The 20,602-nt window shown below is 30.9% G+C and overlaps 1 protein-coding gene across 1 annotated transcript in view; it reads left to right on the top strand.

Annotated features, from left to right (window-relative positions):
* The window catches only part of LOC114338515 (macrophage mannose receptor 1-like), a 251,803-nt gene that overhangs the window by 219,610 nt on the left and 11,591 nt on the right, over window positions 1-20,602 (top strand). The window contains exon 9 of the mRNA XM_050658802.1: window positions 1,445-1,553. Within this exon, the coding sequence (XP_050514759.1) occupies window positions 1,445-1,553 (109 nt within the window). The remainder of the gene's footprint in view (window positions 1-1,444; window positions 1,554-20,602) is intronic.

A 20,602-nucleotide genomic window follows, 5' to 3' on the forward strand; every position in this document is an offset into this window, starting at 1 on the left:
TTATAGTAAAGAATAAAAACAAAGCTGAAGTGTCAATATCGCAACTGTCAAATAAATGTTACCAACTTATGCCAAAATGTCACCTTCGTTCGATTACAGTTACAATTTGTTCCGGACAAAATGTGGTTCATAAAAACGCTTTATAATCCATTTATACAAATTAAATGAAACATATTATTGTGTATTTCGTTAAGTTATCATTAACAGAAATCTTCTAATATTATTTCTACTCATATATAATAAAATATGTCTAGTGGCTGTAACTTAAATGTACTCGGCAAAATGATTCAAAAATAGAACACATCTACCGCCAAAATATTTCGTGTTGGTATCATGTGACGTCGCGGGCTATGACGCGGATGACGTGCAACGGTAAGTAAATTAGACGGAGTATATTGAGGTGGCCGTCCACGAAAGAGATGTACCATTCATTGGACGTTTTAAAAAAAACATCGATTGGAAGTTAGAAATACGTGTTAAAAAATAAAATAGAAACTATGAGGTTATGTACACTCGACCTACAGGTCCATAAAAGATAGAAATGTTTTGCAGAAGCCTCATAAAATTTTTAAAATAATTGCAACTCAACTAAACAAAAAAAAAATGAAAAATTTACGGTTTTGGCTGTGGGCGTCAGGGGGAGGTGGTGGTGAACTAAAAATTCGATTAGTCTTATTTTTTAATCACATATAACGTAAATAAATGAAAAAAAATATTTAGGCTGTATCGATCTCTAAAAATATCATTAAACCTTCAAAACCCTTACAAAACTTAAAAAAAAACATGTTTTTTGGGGGGTTTAAAGGTGTTTCGCCAAATTTTTGAATATCCTAAAATACTCAGTTATTTCAAATTATGCATAGGTAATCTATTAACAAAACTTTGAGTGGATCTATTTTGAAGTCTATAAAATGGAGAAAATCCCCAAAAACCCCCTACAAAACAATTTTCCTGAGTTTTCAAGATGACGCACCTGACGGAAAAACCTGAAAAAAATCAGAGAGATATTCTTTGATAAAATACATAACATACAAAAAAGTTAGACCTGCAGCCATCTTAAAAAAATAGTTATGTTTTAAAAAAATTAAAGAAAAATTTTAGGTTATGTACACTCGACCTACGTATCCATAAAAAATGGACATATTTTGTAAAAGCCTCAGCTACACGTGTGAATGTTTTAAATTTGTAAATCAATTGCAAGCCCCCTAAAAAAATCTAAAAATTTACCTTTTTGGTTGTGTGAGGAGGGGTAAGGGGGGTGGCGAGCTAAAATTCCCTTAATCTTATTTTTTTAAACTCATAGAACGTAAAGAAATGAAAATAATTAAATTCTGGGAATAAGGGGATTTTGCTTATCTTAACGGGGGATACCCGAGGCATTCGAATTTCAGTACTGTATATTTTTCAGCATTGCGTATAATACAATACATAAAATTTGTTATAGGTTACTCATAAGGAGGCTCTTGCTGCATGTGAGGCAGCTGGAATGTCGTTAGTTGGTATCCAGTCAAAAGAAAAAAGCGACAGTGTTAATGCTGTACTTCAAGCCAGTTGTAAGTCATTTTAATTGTATAAACTACAATAATAAAATACCTGTAAACGCGGTAAAAATAAGTGGCGCATACAATATTCCAACTACAAAAGAAGTTGATATGAATATTTCTTAGCGCAAAAATGTATCTTTATTTTGATGGAAAATAAAATCTTAGTTTTATTTTAAAAGATTTTTCATAATATTTGATAAATTGAAGTGCAAAAGAGCCCCAAACTGCAAATTTTATGAAAGGTAATCTTTTGTGGCGTTTCTTACTCCAAATTGAGTAAATATCATCGAAAAGATTTCAAATTAAAACTAGAATTTTATTTTTCATCAACATGAAAATACATTTTTGGTCCACGTAGTGTTCATCAGCTCTTTTGTAGCTAGCATATTGTGTTGTGGAATTTTTAAAAAAATTTCAGAGATTAAAAAATAATGTTTCTCGATTGTCAGAAATGTCAGTACAATCTGGCCCAAAAAAAAAATAAAGGAAGGATGAAAATTTGGGACTAGGTCGTTGAAATTGTCTATTATTATATAAGAAAAAGTTTACAATTCTACATCCCCTTCATTTAACAAAAATGGAGGGGAATACCCCCTTCTCGAGGGTCAAAAATATACATTCAAAATAAGTCCGGAATTGGATAAAATGACTAATGCTAAGCAACTTTGGTTCTATAGAGTTTTTTCACTAAGTCAATAATTTTCGAGTTATTTGCGAGTGAAGATGTTCATGTTTAACAAAGAAAAACATGTTCTTGGACGGTTTTTCGCAAATAACTCAAAAAGTAAGTATTTTATCAAAAAAAATATTCTTAGCAAAAATATAGCTTATAAAATAGTGAAAAAATGGTGTGTGCATAAAGTCCGTAGACCCAGTAGAAGCAGAGTTGTAGCTAATGAAGAGTTAGTTATTCTTCGTCAAATTACAAATCGAATATTTCAACGTGAATAAATAACCAAAAAACGAAGTACTTTTCGGGGAAACCTCATTAAAACGTTTTTTAAAGTGTTTAAAAAAAGGTTTGTTTATGTTTAAAAAAAAAAACTTCTAACATTAAAAGTAAGTGAGTTACGCTCAAAATATTGTTGGTCCCTTTTTTTTTGTAAAAAAAATCGCGAAAATCACCCCCTAATTAGCATCCAAATAAAATTAATCGTTACGGCTTCACAGGTTACTTTATGTATGTATTGTATATATGATTATAAGTTTCGTTGACTCAAAGTGCCCATTTTTGAAAAAACTTGGTTTTAAATTTTTTTTTATTTTTGAAAAAATTCCAATTTTTTTTTTCAAAACCACTTAAAAATTATTAGTAATACCAGATACCATCTCAAAGAGTAGTAAGATGTACGTTTTGCTTTTCTGAATATTTTGGCTTTCTTGTTCTCCTGTTAGACAAAAATTGGTTTGGCTATGGCTATTTAAAATTTGCACACACTAGTGATTATTGAGTCGTTCAAGCCGTTTTAACCACTTCTGCAGGAAATAAACAAGAAATAGACCATGTTGGGGACACTGAAATATCCAGGTGGCTGACAACTTTTTTAGTTATTGTAGACCTATAGGAAGAAAACCTACCTGTTTCCTGCCTAGAGTTCGCGTCCGTTTTTTAATTATTAACAATTTAGTGCAAAAACGCGATTTTTACGATTTTTTGCACTCCATTAAAACGCTAAATGGTTGACATTAAATTAGAAAATTTAATTTTTTAGAAAATTGAAACACCTACACAATGCCGATTTTTGAAACTTAAAAAGTTAATTTGTTGCTACGCAAACTGCAAAATAAGTCAAAATCTATTTGTTAATAACTTTTACTAAAACTAAGTTAGAACTTTAGTGTCCCACCCAAAGTTGGCTATTGGGGTACTTAACAAACCCTCAAAATTTGAGACCGATCCATTAATTAGTTTAAAAGTTACTCTATTTGTTTATCCCAGAGACCTTTATTTTGCAATAACATAAGACAGAAAATAATGAAGATAGGGCAATTCTGCGTATGCCAAGTGAAAGAAGAAAAGTGGTACTATCAAAATGTATTGAAAAAAATTAAAAATTATCTAATATAGTCAACAATTCTAATGCAAAATTTTTGAAATTTGGTAGTTTATAAACATTTAGAATAACTTTATAAATATTGTCCGTAGAAAAAATCTTTTTACATATTCGAAAATCTGGTACTTTACGCGAATTTTTAAAAATGTAGTTCAAATTACAACTAGTCGTGGTAAGTGAAGGAGGAGCTGGGAGCTGACAAATGCACGAATTCAAAAACTAAAAAAGCAACTTGAAAACTACTATCATTTTCTATATCTCGGGATCTACTCAATGGATTTTGATCTTTCTTTTTTTTATTTTTGTGTACTTTTTGTGTACATTACAAATATGCAATCTGTCTAGACATTCATTAATTAATGAAGAGTCTAATTTGCTATCATAATTATCATAGAAAAGTTTAAGGTATACATTAATAATTAAATTATCTTCAATAAATAATTATTTCATAAAAATAATTTATTTATTAATGTGTACTTTAACTTTTTCTATGATCATTAATGATTTTATGATTAAAAAAATAGATTCTTGGAAAAAAATTATGTTTTCAAGAATTGTTTAATCAAATTAGACTGTTTATGAATTAATACAATTATAAACAAATTGCATATTTATAATAATGTAGAAATTATATAGACATTAAAAAAGAAAGATCAAAATCCTTTGAGTAGATCTGGAGATACAGAAAATTGTATTACTTTGAAATTGCTTTTTCGGTATTTGAACTCGGTGGATTTGTAGGTTCCTCCTAGTAACCATTTTAACTACATTTTTGAAAATTCGTAGAGGGTCCTGTGAAGGTACAATTTTTGTGCAAATTTTTGAACAGATCCCATTATAGCAAATCCCACAAAATACAAATCCCATTCTTTAAAATGGCATCAATGGGATTCCTTAATTATAATAAACAAATTAACTGTGAATTAAAAAAACACATGGCTAACTTTGGCCCAAATTAACCTAGGCTAAATTTTTTGTTTAAAAATTTGTGTTAAAATACTAGCTTTTCGAATATATAAAAAGATTTTTTTCTACGAGCGTGCAAAAATGTCTACTTTCGCGAACGTATTTTAGTTTAGAAAGTTTCACTTTTCCGCACGCGTGTTACTTTTCCGCACGCGGTTTTTACTTTTCCGCACGCGTGTTAATTTAGATATGTTAATATGGCTTTAAAGTAATTATAATACATGCAATAAACTAATATTTAGATATTATTTACTAATTTATTTCAAATACATATATCTTATTGTGTTCCTGTTTTAATGAAATTAACGCGACAATTCGATAAAATAAAATTATTTTGACATAATATTCGAAAGTCAAATCGGTAGACAATAACAGTCGTTTTGAATAATCGTCATGGAAACCAAGATCGTCGTCATGCTAACTAATTATATTGAAAGTTTGGTTTTGACAACCTTGTCAAAGAATTAATTTGTGTATGTATTTTCACATTAATTAAATTAATTGATTAAGATTTGGTAATTTTTTAAAGACTCTTAGAAAAGTTATTGTTCCTAACTCTTGCAGAAAGTCTCTTTTCCGCACTCGACTGCTTGCCGAACTCCCGCTTCGCGTCGTTCGGCAAACTGCAGTCACGTGCGAAAAAGAATGACTTTCTGCACTTGTTAGGAATATAATAACTATTTTCTTCAAACGTCAAATAATGATGACATTACTCACGGTTATTAGACTTTATTACGGTTGTCTTGTCCGACGGTGGTGGGGAGATTTAGATTTTTGACTTTACGTCACAAGAGTTTACATTCCCATATTTTTAAATGTTTTCGATCATTGAATGTGTGTTATTGTGTATATATGTGTATTATTTATGTTATTATGAAATAATTAGACAAATAGTACACATTTTATCTTATACCGGGTGGTGAATCGTAAAAAGGGCCATAGGAAACTCAATGTAAAATTCTGAATTGTTGAATTCCTGCTTCCCTAATTATTTTACATCAAAAGTCATGAGAGAATACTTGTAGAGAATTAAAATCTGTAAATCAAAAGTTAAAATTGTTTTACGATTTAAATACATTCCAAAATTTTGAAAAATATGATACATTTGCCACAATAGGTATGCGTGTAAAAGTAAGGCCACACGTTACTATTTAACTGACAGTGCTCACACCATTGACTGAATAAAAAAATCTTTATTATTAATCCTCTCTCCGCAACTGAGGGTATCTTATCAACTGTATTGTTTTTAAACAATAGATGATAAAATAAAAATATTGACAGTTCAAAAATGTGAACATTACTGCATTGTGTGTGGCCTAAGTTTGGGCTGAAAACTAAAATGTATTACATTTTTACAAAATTTTGGAATATGTTTAATTACGTAGAACAATTTTAACAGTTATTTCCAATACAGATTTCAATCCTCTACAAATAGTTTCTAATGTCTTTTGATGTACAATAATTATTAGGGAAGCTGGAATTCAACAGTTCAGAATTTTACATTGAGTTAATGCAAAGTTTTGACGCATGTCAAAATTCTCAATGTGTTTTAATTGTATTCATTTTTTTCGAATCCTGAGAAAACTAATAAATATTCTTGAAAAATTTAAACTCAGAATGAAAGACTACATTATTACCGAGGGCTGAAAGTCTCTGAAAACTTCTATAATGTTTATTTTAATAAGTTACAGGGCTGAAAATAAAAGAGAAGTGTGATATTTAATTTCAAATATTTCATTCAATAGAATCTGCTTGTTTATTCTAAGGGGCTTTCCGCCCTCGGTAATAATGTAATCTTGCATCCTGCGTTTAAATTTTTCTAAAATACTTGGTTTTCTCAGGATTCGAAAAAAATCATATTACGATTCAAATGACAGTAAACTCTCGTGACGTAATCTCACCCTTAATGTTCATTGGTTAGTCGATTTAGGCAACCGTAGTAATGTCTAAGAACCGTGGACATTACTTATCTAACTTGATCCTGTCAAAGTTTGATGTCTCCGCCGGCAGCAGTTTTTTTTCCCATTTCTTTACGGCGGAGGGAAAAATGTTGTCATGGCAACAATATGAAACATGTCACAAAGCAACAATACAAATGTCATTAACAACAATTAAACATCATTTTTATTTATAGTGATATTAAAAGTACAATTAGTTAATGAGGCATTTTCAAAATTGAAACCGTGCAAAAATGTTCCCGACTCTTGATACGCATTGGTAATTGTTGATGGTACTGATGGTCGAGCACAACTTTCAGCAATCATTCCCGATGTTGGCGAATCATGAGGGTTTAAAATTTTTTGAGCATTATCGTTCTTATTTCTTATTGAATCCTCTATATATCCTTCGGCAACCGTGCTTCATTTCCAGCCCCCATGTCGTTTGAGGCATTCTAGATTTCCGCCTCCATCAATTAAAAGTGTTGCTGAAGTTCGTCGTAAAGAGTGACCCGTGTATGCGCTTGCATCATTTAAATTTAAATAAATAGCTACTTTTTGGGCTACTGCGCTGATCGAATGTATTCCCATGACGCTTCGGTAACACTTTCCATTTTGGTACTTGATAAAAAATGATTTTTCTGTGAAATTTTCAGGCCGCAGTGATGCATACTTATTATGAATTGTACTATTTATGGTTGAAAATTGCTACGTTTGAAGAAAAAATAGTATACTTTATTCGGCAAAGAAGCGACTGTTCTTGACTTGCCCTCTATTACGCGCCTCACTTCGTTCGGCGCGTAATATCGGGCGCGTCAAGAAAAGTCATGCTTCTCCGCCTCATAAAGTAATATAATATTTTCTTCAAACGTCAAATAATGATGACATTACTTATCTAACTTGATCCTGTCAAAGCAGTTTTTTTTCCCATTTCTTTACGGCAAAGGGAAAAATGTTGTCATGGCAACAATATGAAACATGTCACAAAGCAACAATACAAATGTCATTAACAACAATTAAACATCATTTCTATTTATAGTAATATTAAAAGTACAATTAGTTAATGAGGCATTTTCAAAATTGAAATCGTGCAAAAATGTTCCCGACTCTTGATACGCATTGGTAATTGTTGATGATACTGATGGTCGAGCACAACTTTCAGCAATCATTCCGACGAATTAATTATTTTAATTTCTAACATCTAGACGACTTTGATAGTTGTCACAGTAAATTTCGAGTAAAAATAGCGTATGAATTGTACTATTTATGGTTGAAAATCGCTACGTTTGAAGAAAAAATAGTATACTTTATTCAGCAAAGAAGCGACTTTTCTTGACGCGCCCGATATTACGCGCCGAACGAAGTGAGGCGCGTAATAGAGGCATGCTTCTCCGCCTCATAAAGTAATATACTATTTCTACGGACAATATTTTTTTAAAGTTATTCTAAATGTTTATAAACTAGCAAATTTCAAAAATTTGGAATTAGGATTTTTGCCTAAATGCAGCAACTCTCCTGACAAACGAAGACCGGAGATTCCTCAGATTTTAAGACAATTTAACTAATTCACTTAGTCCGAAATTGCTTTCTAAGGGAGCTAGAGCTCTTTGAAGATGGTGTCTTGTAATTAGTTTTTTTTTAGTACCGCCTTCTTCTTCTTAAGGTGAATTGACCGCTTGTCGATCGTTGGCTCTCATGTTGCCCAGCATATTATCAATCACTGCGTTCATTTGGGAGAAGAGAACTAAGAATTTTCACTTTTCCAGTAGAAAGGTTTTAAAATTCATATTAGTTTATTTCATTTATTTTGTGCAGTATTTATTGATATTATAGGATTTAATGATTGAGTATGATAGATTTCTGATCTTTTTATCGCTCTGATAAGAATTTTCTTTTTTTAAGATATCAGGTTTAGAAAAAGACTTGAATATAACCTTCTTGAATAAAGAAATATTATCTTTTTAATACACTATGTTTGCTCATAAAGTTACATTTTAGAAATTGTATTAATAAAGTATTATTAAAAATGGCATTATATCAATTATGATTATTATAATAAAATTTATTAACAAAACATTAAAAAAACTAATTAAATAGTTCGTATCCATTATACAACACAAAATGAAACATAAAGCAATAATACTAATAATTGTTTTCCTTTACAAATTTTTGTGAAAACTTAAATAGTATTTAGGAAAACTAACTTCAAGATCCTCACGTCACATATTTTAAGATTTTTCGGAATACTAAGATATACATAAGTCTACACAAGCTTTAAGGTCAAACAAGCCATTAAAATCTATTTCATGTAGGTACTTTATATTACATTGTGTTTTGTGCATAGCATCTTAAAAAGAATAATTATTGTCAAAATCATCTTGAGTATAATTGCCTTGAATATTTTGAAAATTTGCGAAAATTCGATTGATATGGCTGTTATTATGCATTATGGTCTAATTAAATTAATCCTTAAATAATACTACAGTTTAATTTATACTAATTTATCCAATGCAAAAAATGATAATTCAAATATAATAAAATAACTTTGAAGCATACATAAGGTTACATTAATTTCACAAAACTACTTTTTACGTACATTATATTGCTTCTTTTTTATGATGTATTATCCAAAAAAAAGTTACAATTAAGAGAGTATCTTTCTATCAGCACATACTGTTCACTTTTAGTGTTAGAACTTTTAAGAAAAATGGGTATATCTTTACTTATAACTCTATATCCCAAAAATAAATCACCCTTTTAATTAAATTAACTTATTTTTGTCTATTATATTCCAAGATATAACAACTGTATTCTCTAAAGCGAATAACGTTCTGTAGAGAAAGCTAGGGGAAAACCAAAGAGTTACATCTGCCATCTCTCGAAGACTAGTGTACTTACACATGTAACTATTTTTTTCCATAGTAGAAGTAATTATTTGGAAGCAATTAATGCAATAAAAAAACTTTAACATTTTGAGATGTAACCCTCTTCTTCCAAATGAACGATTTTATTAACAGCCGCACGAAATAGTCCAGTGCTAGTTTTCCCAAACCATTGGCGTAGGTTTTTAAGCCAGGAAGTTGTACGGCGGCCCACACTTCTTTTTCCCATTATTTTACCTTGCATGACAAGGTGAAGTATGTCATATTTTTCTGGGTGACGCATTATGGGTGACGCTCTTTTGTCACTGGAATATTGTATGCGCCACTCATTTTTTCGGCGTTTAGCGGTTTTTTATTCTTGCGTCATAGTCCATTCTTTCACGGTTTTTGCTCTAAATTTTAAAGAACCGCTTGGATTGACATGAAATTTGGCATACGTATAGCTTATATGTCAAAGAAAAAAACTGATATTGTGCCGATGTGTGCTTTTGCCCTGGGGGTGACTTTCACCCCCTCTTGGGGGTGAAAAAATATATGTCCAAAATAAGTCCGGAAATGGGTAAACTGACTAATTTTAAGTAACTTTTGTTCTATAGAGCTTTTTCGCCAAATCAACACTTTTCGAGTTATTTGCGAGTGAATATGTTCATTTTTCAACAAAATAACCACATTTTTAGACGGTTTTTCGCAAATAACTCAAAAAGTAAGTATTTTGTCGAAAAAGACGTTGTTAGCTAAAATATAGCTTATAAAAAAGTAAAAAAAATGGTGTACACGTTAGGTCTCTGGATCTCGTACAACCAGAGTTATAGCCAATGAAACATAGATTCATATTCACCAAATTTCAAATAGAATATTTCGACGTGAAATATCCAAATAATTAAGCACTTTTTGGGGAAAACTCGTTGTAATTTTTTTAAAGTGTTTAAAAAAAGCTTTATTTCTGTTTTTACAAAAAGTTTCCAGCATTAAATTTAAGCAAGTTACGCTCAAAATAAAGTTGGCCCCTTTTGTTTTTGCAAAAAAAAATCGGGAAGACCACCCCTTAATTAGCAACTTAAATGAAATTAATCGTTACCGATCCACAAATTATTTTACTTATGTCGTCTTTATATGATCTGTAAGTTTTATCGATTCAAAGTGCTTATTTTTGAAAAAATTTGGTTTCAAAATAAAATTTTTAAAAATTTAAATTTTGAAAAATATGTTTTTTACAAAATAACTTAAAAATTGTTAGAGATACCAAAAATCTCGAAAAACAAAAAAAGTCAGATTTGCTTTTCTAAATATCATGTATTTTTTGTTTTTCTGTTAGACAAAAATTGATTAAGATTTGGCGTTTCTAAATTTGCATACATTCGTGATCAATGACTCGTTCAACCCCTTTTAACTACAGCCCTTTCAATAATAAGGACTTTGAACCGATGAAACTTACAGATTATATAAACAATATATACACGAGTTAAGAAACTTGTGAAGTCGTAACGATTAAGTTCAATTAAGATACTAATTAGGGGGTGATTTTCTCGATTTTTTTACCAAAACCAAAAGGGACTAACTTTATTTTGAGCGTAACTTGTTTAATTTTGATGCTAGAAATTTTTTTATAAAACAAAATGAAGCTTTTTTTTAAACACTTTAAATAAGTTTTAATGAGTTTTCCCCGAAATGTGCTTCATTTTTATTTATTTCACATTAACGTATTCCATTTGGAATTTGACGAATATGAACCTATTTTTCATTAGCTATAACTCTGCTTCTACTAGGTGTAGAGACGTGAGATATACACCATTTTTTTTTAATTTTACAGGCTATATTTTTGCTAAGAATGTTTTTTCGACAAAATACTTTCTATTTGAGTTATCTGCGAAAAACCGTCTAAAAGCGTGGTTATTTTGTTGAAAAAATTAACATATTCACTGCCAAATAACTCGAAAAGTATTGACTTAGTGAAAAAATTCTATAGAACAAAAGTTACTTAAAATTAGCCAGTTTATCTATTTCCTGACTTTCTTTGGACGAATATTTTTTCACCCCCAAGAGGGGTGAAAACCACCCCCAGGGCAAAAGCACATATCGGCACAATATCACTTTTTTTCTTTGACTTGTTAGCTATGTGTATGCCAAATTTCATGTCAATCCAAGCGGTTCTTTAAAATTTAGAGATTTTGCAATATTTTACCGTTAAAGAACGGATTATCAGGAGTTTTTTCAAGTTATTTATAAATTAAATATAAATAAAGTTGAATCACAATTACACGCTAAGCGTTATAAATGGTCGCTTTTGTCGCATTATTTCCCGAATGCTCTAGTGTCCATCAAATGTTCACTAGATTTTTTGTCTATTCGAAATAAATTGAAAACAAAATATTGGGATGTCCGTTAAATGAACTCGGATTTCCCGATCTTTAACGCCGTAACCACCACAACTACATAAACCATTTCGGCGATAATGGTTAAATGGATTATACTTTTGGAACTCGATAACTTCTAAACGGCTAAACCGATTTTGATCATTAAACATGAGTTTGAAACGTATTGACAAGTTATATTTAATGCACTCAAGGTCAAGTATCGTAACTAAGGGTATTACAGGAATTATTGAGCTTGATATACCCTTTTTTTATACAGAAAATAGATTTGATCATAATTTTGAAGTCTATAACTTAAAAATTAGAATTTTCCCAGATATGAGGTATACACCGTTAAAAGCGTCTAGAGTCCTACAAGCGCTCAGTTATTGGCGCAATTCTTAGGTTTAAATTTTGAGTAATTGTCTAAAAAGCAAAATTTTCAAAGTCTAGTTTTTCAGTTTTGGGGCTATACTAAGCCGTGTGTATGTCTGATCCTAATCGCTTAAGCACCATTTGAAAGCTTAACTCAACGCTATTGATTTGGCGTGTTTGCTGTGCTTCTGTCTCTCCTTGAACCTAAGATATATACCCCTAAAAAATATGCCGTTTTGTACCTACCCAGTCCTATAGCTGGCTTATGGGTGGTCAAAAGTTACAAACTACACCGGTTCTGAATCGGCCCTGACCCCTCTTGAAAAACAGAAAAAAATTCAGATCGGTGTAACTTTTCCACACACTTACACACATACATACATATATACATACATACATACATACATACATACATACATACATACTGTTATATTTCTATTTGATATGAAAATTAAAATTTGATAATTATAAACAAAATTCAATTTAATATAAAATATTTTCAATTTTCTCAACCACGGGCATATAAATTTAGAACAACCTGTATACAACAAATTGTTATATTTAATTTTAAGAAGTGATTAAATAAGACTCAAGTGAAATCGATAATAGGTCATAATCGTTGTTCGCGGAAGGTTCGATCATTAGCCGATGCTAAATAAGACTTAGTAGAAATAGAGAATAGGTCATTAAAATTTTGTAATTAGTAGAAAGTAATTTTAGAATGGGAATTAACTATTTTTCTTTTGAAATCCATTAAGCATATTTAGAAAGTTTAAAAATTGGTTTTGAGGAATACTGCGAATGAGAGTTGGTGGTGGAAGTTTGATTTGTGAATCTGGAAGGGATATTTAGAAAGTAGGGGAATGAATGACAAATAGAGATCAGAATGTTTTGAGCTGTCGAGAAGTGAAGTCGAGTAGTAGACGGTAGTGTACGGAGAGTGAGAAAGCCGGTGTAGTTCCGTGAGTGTGGAGTATCTATCGTGGAACGAGAGGTAGGCCAGGTTGAGAGTAAAAGAACCTCCTTGAGCCAAGAGTTCCCGGTAGCTGATTGCAGTTTCGAAAAAGGTAGAACACAGCATCACGACAGAAGCAGGAAACGAGAGCTATACGAGCTAGTTTCAAAGGAGAACATTACTGGAAGCCAGGACGAGGTTTTGATTGCAGCCAAGGATAGCAGGAAACGGGTTTTGTGTGAAGACATTCTCAGTTCACCAGAAAAAGGTCAGTCTCATTTGTTTGGACATGAATGTATGGGTTTTTCGTATTAAATACCACATTTAAATTTGAAGAAACATAATCAATAATATCAGAAAAGCTTCATCAAACTTAAATAGAATTGTTGCTAATAAATCATAATAGTTAAATGTTAATAAAAACTTTCAATTGGAAACCAAAAGGAAATAAGATTCCCATGTGTAATTGTTATGTTTAAGAATAATAAGATATAGCAAATATTAAGCAGTGATTGCCATTTAAATAAAATAAACAATATGTTGATTACAATTGTAACCCATATGTGTTATTATTTTACTCTTTTCTTTCCTATCCCGATTAGGAACCATTGAGAAATACTTAGAAGCCACGTATGTAAGTACTTAATTTTATAAAAAGCCCTGAGATTGAAAACACATTGATATGTGATCTGGTAAATTAATTAGATTATTATTCATGCATTGATTAAATTAAATGACATATAAAAATATTATCTCATATCAATAATAAAGATCACATCAATACATACATACATACATACATACATACATACATACATACATACATACATACATACATACATACATACATACATACATACATACATACATACATACATACATACATACATACATACATACATACATACATACATACATTTTTAAATAGAAATTGAGTCATGATTCTGAGCTCGGTAACTTTTGAATGGTTTGACCGATTTTCGAAATTAAACATGCGATGGAAATGTAATGGTCAGTACTATCAGAAACTGCAAAGGTTTGACTTATATTTTCGAAATATAATGGAGTTTTGGGGACGAGAACGAAAAACAGAAAACATGGGCGAGTCTTTTCCTAAACTTTAAGATGGGTTTTTGCCCAAATTTAAATTCAGCCAGATTTAGGAAATCGAAAATTCTGTCCATAAAATCATTATACAGTACGTAATATCGTTCAGCTGGGCATAGGGAACAGACATTGTATATATTTGGATACGTAAATACATACATTGTATTATATTGAGATAATTGTGGCAACTGAGCTCTCTCGATGACAATATGGTTGTTAGAATTAAGGGGCATTAATATGAAAATTTACAAATTATTTCGACTGACACAAATAAACTTCAAGATATGACAATCTAGTAGCTAAATATTTTTGGCTTAAGGGAATAGGAAAACTGTTTAGTTTTGAAATTAGTTTTTAAATAAAAAAAATTTTAACAATTAAACTAAAATTATTAACTTATTAATCATAGATTGTATTTTTGATTTATTTTGGACAGCCTTGCTTCAAAAATTACTCATTGTATTTGTTCTAACAGCTCTATTGCACCAAAAACTCGTACTCGAACACAACCTTCAACTAAAACAGATTAGCGCAGTTGCCACAATTCTCTCAATGTATATTCTCTATGTCCAGTTGAACGATTTACGTACTGTACCAAAAAAGGCTAGAAGATAAAATAAAAATGGAAAGTATCGAAAATAAAAGCAATATAGAATCTAGCAGGAGAAAACTTACGAAAAATATCCTGGACGCTACCCGAGAAGCCCTTGGAATGAAAACAATAAACAAAAACAAAAAGTGGTCAACGAAAACACCATTGTTTTCATTAGAGGTTAAACAAAAATGTCACCAAAAAAAGAAAGCTTTCCTAAAATATGTCAGAAAAAACGAATGAATCATATGAAGACTATAAAAGAATAAGAACTGAAACTCACCAATAATTGGTAAGAGAGACAAAAACAGATTATTGGGAAAGATTCACAAAAGGACTAGAGATGGATTTCTACGGATAACAGAAACAAGTATGGCGCTTCATAAGACAACAAAGAAGCGAAATAAAAGAACTAGTTGTAATAGAACACATAAATGAGGATACATGGGTGGCCTTCCTTAAAGAAATGTTTAAAAAAGATAACGAAGGATCTTTACCAGAAACGTCAAATACAGGGTGTTTGGTAAAGAATGGGCATAGCTTAATCTTAGATTTCTGAGGTTAAAATAGGTCGATTAAAGCTAACTTACCTTAGTATGAAAGTTGATAATAACCGAAATACAGGGTGTCAAAGTTATACTGTTATTTTATTTATTCTTGAATTTTGCCTAAGAGGCATGGTATAATAACACTAAATTTGGTAAATGGGGGTCTTTTGGGAAGGAAAATCTAAATTCGCCACCAAAAATGATGTATTGCCGAGAGGGCGCCACATACACCTTTCAGCGCTGATTTAATATTTTCAAATTCTTTATTACCCACTCTACATACCTTTTGAATCAAAACTTTTATTCTCTTAGTATTTTTTCTTAAAAAAGGTATACTACATTTATCTCGCTAAACTTAACTGTTTTCGAGATAAACGCATTTTAAATCTGCGAGGCAACATAATTTTTTGTATAATATCATTGTAGTTACACACGAAAAATAACTTACAACCATAAAAATTTACAAAAATGTATCGCAAATTTCTTCAAACGGATTTTGCGATGCAATGATATAAATATGAGAAGTAGCACAATTATTATGGTTTTAAGTTATTTTTCGGGTGTAACTACAATTACACCAGGCTGTGGGTGAAAAAACGTGATATAATTCAGGAATTTTTGAAACCTATCAGGTGTTGTAAAGGACGATGCCAGGAATAACTTCTACTAAAATGTGACTAAAAATATTGTGAGCTTTTTTTTTAATTGCGATTTTCATTTGTTAAATTTGCAATTTTTAAAGATTTTTAATTTTGCAGCTTAGGATATTGATTTTAGAGAAAAACTTTTTGACAGAAAGTTGTAGTAAATTTAAAAAACCTATAATTTGAGCTATGGTAAGTTTAATTTTGTTTATTGATTATTGCAAAACAGCATGCGAAAGGTCCCAAATGGCCGTTTTTTACAATTGCGTTATTTATTGTACAAATAATTTTTTTTATTTTTTAAAGCTTTAAAATGAAGATCCTTCAATTCCAAACATAAAAAAAATTGCAAGGCCGGATTAACGAATTTGTTGCTTAGATATTATAAATTGTTTATCCCAAGAGGTCAAATGTCGAAAGCTATAACTTTTTGAAGAAAAATCGTAGAGAGTTTTGTAACATCCAATCTCCTTCTAAAGAGTTATATTTTCATATTCTGATGTAAATAAATGCGTAAAACATTTTTAAACCTCTAATTTTTGGGTTTGAAAATAAGGGGGCAAATTTCGTTAAAAACATTTAGAGCTGAAGCGGCCCTGTACATCCTATGAGTTTCTAACTTACAGATTATTGTTGCTAAAGACGAAACGAAGATTTATAAAAAAATTAAAAAATTTGCAACCAACTGAAACCGAGATAATTGTTTATTTTTTCTGAAAACGTAGTGCCTTTATTTATAACAATTAAGAAATTATTTTACAGTCATTGACTAAAGAAAGACTTATATTATCTTAAAATAAGAATTATTATAAACTATAATTACATTTACTTATTAAAAATTATTTTTAAAATTGCAAATCGCCCGGCTCGCTTCAAATCCGCGCGCTCGGAAAATTTTTACGTAACTTGTATTAAATTTTGACCGAAAACAATTTAATAATATTACTATTATAATATACAGTGTATTTACCACTGTATTTGTTTTTCTTGATAAACTTTTATATGTGAAATCTCATTTCTGAAGAAATAATACCTATTACAAAAATGATACATATAACTATATTTTTAATTTTTGCATTGTTATATAAATATAATAATAATAATGTTACTTCTTACTATACAATATAAAACTTTTTCTTCTTGTAGTGACTGTCCATTTTGGATGTTGGCGACCATCATGGTAATTTGGCAAACCCCATTTGGAAACTGAGAACCAGGAAGGCGAAGGATTACCTTGCTAGAAAATTTACGTACGTCGTTCAACACAACAACTACAAATCTTTTTAGATCAGCAGTACCGATTTAGTGTGCAAGTACAGATTGCCATGATGGTCGCCAACATCCAAAACGGATAGTTACTACAAGAAGAAAATGTTTTATATTGTATAATAAGAAGTAACATTAATATTATATTTATATAACAATGAAAAAATCAAAAATATAGTTATATATTTCATATATATGTATCATTTTTGTAATATAATTTCTTCAAAAATGAGATTTCACATATAAAATTTATCAAGAAAAACAAATACAGTGGTAAATAGACTGTATATTAGTATATTATAATGGTAACATTATTAAATTGTTTTCGGTCAAAATTTAATACAAGTTACGTAAAAATTTTCTAAGCGCGCGGATTTGAAGCGAGCCGGGCGATTTTCAAAATTCGGACGCTTGCAAAAGCACCGATTTTAAAAATAATTTTTAATAATTAAATGTAGCTATATTTTACAACTATTTTTAATTTAAGATAATATAAGTCTCTCTTTAGTCAATGACTGTAAAACAATTTCTTAATTGTTGTAAATAAAGGCACTACGATTTAAGAAAAGAGAAACAATTATCTCGGCTTCAGTTGGTTGTCGAAAATTTTTATTGTTTTATAAATCTTCGTTTCGTCTTCAGCAACAATAATCTGTAAGGTAGAAACTCATAGCATGTACAGGGCCGCTTCAGCTCTAAATGTTTATAACGAAAATTGCCCCCTTATTTTCAAGCCCAACATTTAGCTCGGCTTCAGTTGGTCGTAGAAATTTTTTATTTTTTTATAAATCTTCGTTTCGTTTTTAGCAACAATAATCTGTAAGTTAAAAACTCATAGGATGTACAGGGTCGCTTCAGCTCTAAATGTTTATAACGAAATTTACCCCCTTATTTTCAAACCCAAAAATTAGAAGTTTAAAAATGTTTTACGCATTTATTTACATCAGAATATGAAAATATAACTCTTTAGAAGGAGATTGGATGTTTCACCAACTCTCTACGATTTTTTTTTCAAAAAGTTATAGCCTTCGACGTTTGACCTCTTGGAATAAACAATTTATAATATCTAAACAACAAAATAGTTAATCCGGCCTTACAATTTTTTTTATGTTTGGAGTTGAAAGACCTTCATTTTAAAACTTTAAAAAATAAAAAAAATTATTTGTACAATAAATAACGCAATTGTAAAAAACGGACATTTTGGACTTTCGCAGGCTGTGTTGCAATAACCAATAAACGAAATTAAACTTGCAATAGCTCAAATTGTAGGCTTTTTATTTACTACAACTTTCTATTAAAAAGTTTTTCTCTAGAATCAATATCGTAAGCTGCAAAATTAAAAATCTTTAAAAATTGCAAATTTAACAAATGAAAATCGCAATAACAAAAAAAGCTCACAATATTTTTGGTCACATTTTAGTAGAAGTTATTCCTGGCATCGTCCTTTACAACACCTGATAGGTTTCAAAAATTCCTGAATTATATCCTGAAATCGACCTATTTTTCACCCACAGCCTGGAGTATTATGCAAAAAATTATGTTGTATCGCAGACTTAAAATGCGTTTATCTCGGAAACAGTTGAGTTTAGCGAGATGAATGTACAGTATTTCTCATGATCATCTTTTCCGTTCCAGTTTTTCTATTTCTTTCTAACGCATTAAATTGTATGTGACAGAAAAAAAGGCACGTCGGTGATTACATTTCGTCGGTGACATTTTTATAATATTTCTTCTAGTTATTCTAGTTGTCGATAGATGGCGCCATAATAAAAAAATATTTTTTTTTAATTAGGTAATAATATTACAAATATAATCTGTATAATTTATAAGACTATACAAATCAAAGAAAATACCATTTTATAAATGCAAGAAACACATTTGATTTGTTTTTATTCCAAATTGAAAATAAAATGTGACAACTGTCAGATTTAACTAAAATGTCATGTTAGAATAAATGTCATAAATGTGTATTATCACGGACTTACCCTTTTTCCTATCCCCAAAAAAGGGCATGAGGGGCCCACATCCTCGAGCGCCGAGTCGCCGAACTGGACATAGCCCAGAGCGGGGACTCGGCGCCCGAGCAAGCAAAACAGATCGAAGATAAGTCACTAGAGATAGCGGGAATAGAGCGCCTCACGCTGGCCTGCATTGATCGGGGTAGGATTTCATATGGGAGTCCGTGTACCCAAGACTCCCATATGATAAGCACTTTGCTGATTGAGAGCCCCTATAGCGCATCAGAGTGCTATCGGGGGGTAAGTGGATGGTCTGGAGCATTGAAGCGGGGTGGAGTGATTCCTGCTTACGGGAGTTAATCCTCCTCGCCCCAATGAATTGTATCACCCGAATGTCATTCTCTAGGGGTGAGCAGGTCTCTCAGGCTGGGTTAAATCACTATGCTTGCTTGCTTGCCTTTTTCCTATCATTTGTTACGCACTGAAAAATGATCATAAAAAGGACAATAGTATATCTTTTTAAAGTAAAAATATTAAGACAATAAAAGTTTTGATTCAAAAAGTATGTAGAGTGGGGGATAGAAAACATTGAACGTATTAAATGAGCGCTGAAATACGTATGTGGCGCCTTCTGAGTAATACATCATTTTTGGTGGCGAATTTAGATTTCTCGTCACAAAAAACCCCCGCTTACCAAATTTCGTGTTGTTATCCCATGCCTGTCAGAAAATATTCAAGAATAAATAAATTAAAAGTTAAACTTTGGCACCTTGGCGAATGGATTTAGTGTCCGCAGTCATATAAATCCAAATAAACAAAACAACTTTGGCACCCTGTATTTCGGTTATTATCAACTTTCATACTAAGGTAAGTTAGCTTAAATCGACCTATTTTAAGCTCAGGAATCTAAGGTTAAGCTATGGCCCATTCTTTACCAAACACCCTGTATAGTAACTGATGAAAAGACGGAAATCTCCCAAATAGATGTGAGACAAGGAATAAACAAATTAAAAAATAGAAAGTCACAAGGGAAAGATCAAACACCAAATGACCTCCTAAAATATGGAGGTGATCACCTTGTACAACAACTGCAACTTCTTATTCATAAAATAATCACCACGAACAGAATACCAGATGAATGGAGGAGAGCGATCATGCTAATGTTCTTCAAGAAAGGGGTTAAGAAAGGCCCAAATAATTATCGAGCAATGAATCTTTTAAATACAACACTCAAATTTACAACAAGGATTAAATCGACAAAAATAAAATAACGCATAACTCTGCAAGAGGAAAAGCAAGGATTTCGGACAGGAAGATCATGCACGGATGCAGTTTTTGTAATAAGACAAATAAAAGAAAAGTCCCTGGAATACAACAAACCAGCATATATTATGTGCCTGATAGATTTGAAAAAAGCGTTTGA

Source organism: Diabrotica virgifera, chromosome 8 (assembly GCF_917563875.1).
Source record: "Diabrotica virgifera virgifera chromosome 8, PGI_DIABVI_V3a".
Classification (NCBI taxonomy): Eukaryota; Metazoa; Arthropoda; class Insecta; order Coleoptera; family Chrysomelidae; genus Diabrotica; species Diabrotica virgifera.